The 5,012-nt window shown below is 32.7% G+C and overlaps 1 protein-coding gene across 1 annotated transcript; it reads left to right on the forward strand.

Annotated features, from left to right (window-relative positions):
* Positions 1-945: 945 nt before the first annotated feature.
* LOC149150567 (elicitor-responsive protein 3-like) lies at positions 946-4,678 on the forward strand. The gene is made up of 5 exons (XM_089446154.1): positions 946-1,012; positions 1,734-1,799; positions 3,696-3,822; positions 4,395-4,512; positions 4,607-4,678. The coding sequence occupies exons 1-5, from the start codon at positions 946-948 to the stop codon at positions 4,676-4,678; spliced, it is 450 nt and encodes a 149-aa protein (XP_089302280.1).
* The last annotated feature ends 334 nt before the right edge of the window (positions 4,679-5,012 follow it).

A 5,012-nucleotide genomic window follows, 5' to 3' on the forward strand; every position in this document is an offset into this window, starting at 1 on the left:
ACAAATTATAATACTTACCATTTTAGAAAACCTCTATCAAATCTCAAATTAAATCTTGAAAAGGGAAAAAACCAATCTTAAAAAAAAAGAGAAAAGAAAAAGTATCTCACTTTTTCGTATGCCCGTTAGAGCAGAGTAGGCTTATTAAGTTATAGAAATTTTGTTTTATTAAATTACGGATTTTTTTTTTAAATAGAAAAAGTGTAGAAGAGAATTGACCCCTAGCCTTCCGTTAACAAAGTACCTCATATTAAGAAGGTGCTAGATATCCATTAACCAAATATCTCAGATTAAAAAAAATGTTAACTACTCTAATAACAGAAAATTAAACTATTCCTTAAAAATTCTAAAAATTTCGTTTGCATCACCTCCACATACCTTTCTCAAAACTACAAACCTACCAATCCTGCGATTGCAGTTCATAACGCTTGCCAGCGTCCATAAATATCAAACCACAACGCCTTCCACCCATCTCTCGGTCAAATCACCACACCTCGCGAGACGCGTAGGTCTCGACTTTCGAGTTCCAGTAAGGAAGGTGTACAGGCACCGAGATCGACTCTCACTAACTTCGGAGTCGCGAAGGCGCAACACAGGGAAAGGTTATTATATATTAAATCAGATCATACCAAATCACATTTACATTATTTTGCGCATTGAACTATTCAATTAACACGATAGCAATTCATACCATAACAGGAAAAGTAGGAGCCATCACCTTTTTTGGGTGCTTCACATCATAAAATATGCACCCATGATCTGGAAAAGCAGTTACGAAGGCGAAACCCCATTTGTTCAAAACCATCGCTTCGCTTTATAAAGTGAAGCGCAACATAAGAATAGGTGGTGCGGTCTATAATAACGTAGCAGTTAAATAGAGATTTCCTTCATCTGCGACTTGCAGATTAGAGCCTAGGGTTTCCAAGCAGGAGGAGGAGGAGCAAGATGCGGATTGGAACTCTGGAAGTGCTGCTCGTCAAGGCCGAGGGGCTGAATAATTCTGATTTTTTTGGTAATGTATTTTCATTCTTATGGGTCTTTTTGTATGGTGTATTGTGTAATTTGGTATTAGCTAGGTTTATGAATAATATTTAATTGCTATTTCGAGAAATTAAGATAGATAATTGGGTTACATAAGTATGATGTGTTGGCTGGGGTGGTTGGTTTTCGCACCCCCTAGCTATGTTCGATTCCTGCACGCTCTGCAGTTGCTGCAGCTGTATGGAACAGTTTCGATGGTACAGTAATCTGCTCAATGGTGCCGTATATTGTATGATGAATATGATAAATCTGCTCGCTTCTGCGATATATGTTGTATTATATTTCTTCAACAGGAATTCTCTCTCCCCTGAAAAAAAAGATAAAAAAAAGTATGAGATATAAACCAAGTAGAAAAAAAAAACAACAGACCATTCACCAGACCACTTTTAATTTCTAAAATATTTTGCAATCACAATATCGATCTAATTGCCAAGTGCCAAATATTCAAAAAAATCAACCATCGATATAAACTCAAACCATCACACCAGCATGTGATCAAAATATGAAATTCAAACCAAATGGAAAAAAATAACAAACCATCCCACCACCACATATAATCCCTTGAAAACTCATTAAAATCTTTAGGGTATCGGTTCAATCCTGGATTTTGCATATGATAAATAATTGAGATGAGTGGTGGTGCACATTCATTTGGATCTGTGACTAATATATAAATGTGTATGTGGATGCAGCTAACATGGACCCCTACGTCATCATCCAGTGCCGAACTCAGCAACAGAAAAGCAAAGTTGCATCCGGTGAGTCAGCCTAATCTTATATTTTTATTGTTAAATTGAGGTGTCACAAAAACTATTAGCCCCTCATCGAATCCCTAAACAGTCATGGCACAATTCCAGATTTCTCGGCATCTTTTGGAATTGTGCTGGTTTCTGATATTATTGATTAGGGATTTGATCAGAGGTAAACCTTTGGAGTAGTATGAGGTCCAGGAATTGTGTGGATAGTCAAAAGTGGTCAGAATTTAGGTAAAAAAAAATTCAAAAAACCTTGTAGAGACAGTGTTTGAATCGTGTTTTTATGGTGAAAATAGATTCAGCACCATCAAAAATATCGAGAACACCTAAAATTTTGAAATTTAACAACTACAACTTGGATTTACAAAAATCCTTGCCAAATTTTATCTAAATATAACCAGAATTTCCATAGCTTTCTGGTCAACTCCTCCACCTTATTAAATTAAACAATTAATAATAAACACTCTGTAATAACCTTTTCATTTTACTTATGGAATATTACTCTTTTTTTTTTGATTGATTAAATACTTTTCATTTTACTTATTGAATATCACTTTTTTATTTCTATTTAACAAGTCCAAATGGGAGAGCAATATGTTAACAATTATCTTATTTCAGGGTAATTATTGTTTTGTCTCGTCAACCCAATGTTATCACCAGAGTTTAAAGTCATTTAGCATGTACTTACCAATTTTTTTGGAATGGATAATATATTATAAAATTTGGATGAAATTTTTCAAAAAATTGATAGTATATATTTTAGAGATTTGAATATTTATAATTTTTTTCTTTTAACAATGACTTTAGTTTAAGTAGATTCTCTTATTAGGAAGGTTATTTATTTATTTTAGTTTATGTTTTTTTATCCCAAAATATTTTGGGAATCTATAATTGGTAAGAAGATGTTTTAATAAAGATGAAATGTGTTTATTTTCTTTCTAATTCATTTTAAATTTTGAATAATTTCTAATAAATTTAGATGATATAACAATCAGATACAATTCACTAAAAAGAAATCGGAATTTCTTTTACTTCTAAAAACCATACTCTCTTTTCCATTAAATCTAACATAGTTCTAGTATTCCAAATTTATTTATCTCCTATCAATTAAAATAAAAACATATTTAGAAAATAAATAATACCCCACTTTCACAAATTCCTTTTTTCCTTGCTTTCTTCACTTTCTCGCCGTGAAATTGAAAATGAGATTTTTTCTACTTTCATAATTATTTTTATTTCCCTTTCTATTTCATAATTAGTATGCACCTAATTATCTATTTGTTCAGCCAGTACTGGTTTTACATTTCTATATCCATGCATGAACAAGTCCATTGGCAAACCGAAGTGAATTTCATCAAATAATTAGTCATGATTTTACATTTCTATATCCATGAATGAACAAATCCATCCATTGGCAAACCAAAGTGATGAACAAGTCCATTGGCAAACCGAAGTGAATTTCATCAAATAATTAGTCATGATTTTACATTTCTATATCCATGAATGAACAAATCCATCCATTGGCAAACCAAAGTGATGAACAAGTTCATTGGCAAACCGAAGTGAATTTCATCAAATAATTAGTCATGATTTTACATTTCTATATCCATGAATGAACAAATCCATCCATTGGCAAACCAAAGTGAATTTCATCCACTAATTAGTCATTCAAATTGAATTGACAAATAAATTTTTAAAACTTTTACTAAAAATTAAATAACTATAATTCGCATTGAACATGAAGTAAAGTCCACCATTTAACAATTTACTTAAATCTATGTATGTGAAATACACTGAATTTGCAATCAGGATAAAAATGGCCATGTAATGTTACATAGCGATGATGTAGAATGCAGCAGATCCCTTAGTCTAGTAATATTAACATATCTGAGATTGCAGGTCAAGGTGGTGATCCCGAGTGGAATGAGCATTTTGTTTTCACTGTAACAGAGGGGGTTGCTGATGTCACCTTAAAAATAATGGACAGTGATAACTTAAACGACGACGACTACGTTGGGGAAGCAAGGTACATTATGATCTCAAATATGTTATTCAGATTCTCAATATTTTTTTGTGGAGTACCTTAATATTGTACTTTTCACGGTCGAACCAAAGCTCCATTTCTATGAGTTTAAAAAAAAATTGAACTGTTTCTCAATTTATGGGTGTAAATTGTGTGGAACCAAAATCTCATTTTTATTTTAGGGGTGTAAATTGTGTGGAACCAAAGTCTCATCTTTATTTTATGGGTGTAAATTGTGTTATCTTTACGTAAGGGTCATGTTAATTTTCTATATATAATTTTATAAGATGTTTTTTAAAAAAAAAAAAAATTAAACTATTTTTCAATTTATAAGTGTAAATTGTGTTATCTTTAAGTAAAGACCATGTTAATTTTCTATAGAAAGAAAGAAAGAAATTATTTTAACGTTCACGAGGCTAAAGATAGCCTATGAGACAGATTGCTTCTTCATTTTTATTTCGTTCGAATTTTATAAAATGTCTCCTTAAAAAACGACCGTCAAAATATATATATATATATATATATATATATTGTTTTAATTTCTTATTTTTCATTTTCATTATGGTGGTGCATAGAATTCCATTAGATGTAGTATTCGAGGAAGGAAGCCTACCTCCGACTTCCTACAATGTTGTCCTTCCAGACCAGACCTACTGTGGTGAGATAAAAGTGGGCCTCACATTCACTGAAAAGGTAAAGCTTAAAGCTTTTTCTTTGAATTTGATCAGATTTTGTGATGGTTACTTGGAAATTTGTGTAAGGTGTCACTGACTATTGGTGGTTGCAGAAACAAGAAGGAGATGATTATGGCAAGGAAGCAGCGGAAGAGACCGGAGGGTGGAAGAAAAGTTTCTACTAGCTGTACCTTTCGATTGCAATACTCAGTCTGTCACCGAGGATAAAAATCCTTGGAGCAATCTAATGTGCTGTCCCATCTGAAAATGACGTTGTATATGGAGTTTTATTCCTCGTCCCGAACTATCTTTCTTTGAGTGTGAAACACGAAATAACGTTTGGTCTGGAGCTTTATTCTCATCCATCCCGATCACGCTCTCTTTTAGTGGGGTTTCATGTTTATCTTGTGCACTAAATATGGAGAACTTTCATGCTTATCTTGTGCACTAACTATGGAGGAGAAGTTTCATGTGCAGACAGATGTATGAGATTACAATCTCATTGAAGGGATATAATAT

The sequence above is a fragment of the Pinus tabuliformis genome, chromosome 9, assembly GCF_031772625.1.
Source record: "Pinus tabuliformis cultivar Carrire ecotype Pingquan chromosome 9, CPIR1, whole genome shotgun sequence".
NCBI lineage: Eukaryota > Viridiplantae > Streptophyta > Pinopsida > Pinales > Pinaceae > Pinus > Pinus tabuliformis.

Coding starts and splice junctions, on each gene's coding strand:
- LOC149150567 (XM_089446154.1), top strand. CDS start 946: ATGCGGATTGGAACTCTGGAAGTGCTGCTCGTCAAGGCCGAGGGGCTG. Junction 1,800..3,695: donor GAAAAGCAAAGTTGCATCCG/GTGAGTCAGCCT, acceptor CTGAGATTGCAG/GTCAAGGTGGTGATCCCGAG. Junction 4,513..4,606: donor GCCTCACATTCACTGAAAAG/GTAAAGCTTAAA, acceptor TGGTGGTTGCAG/AAACAAGAAGGAGATGATTA.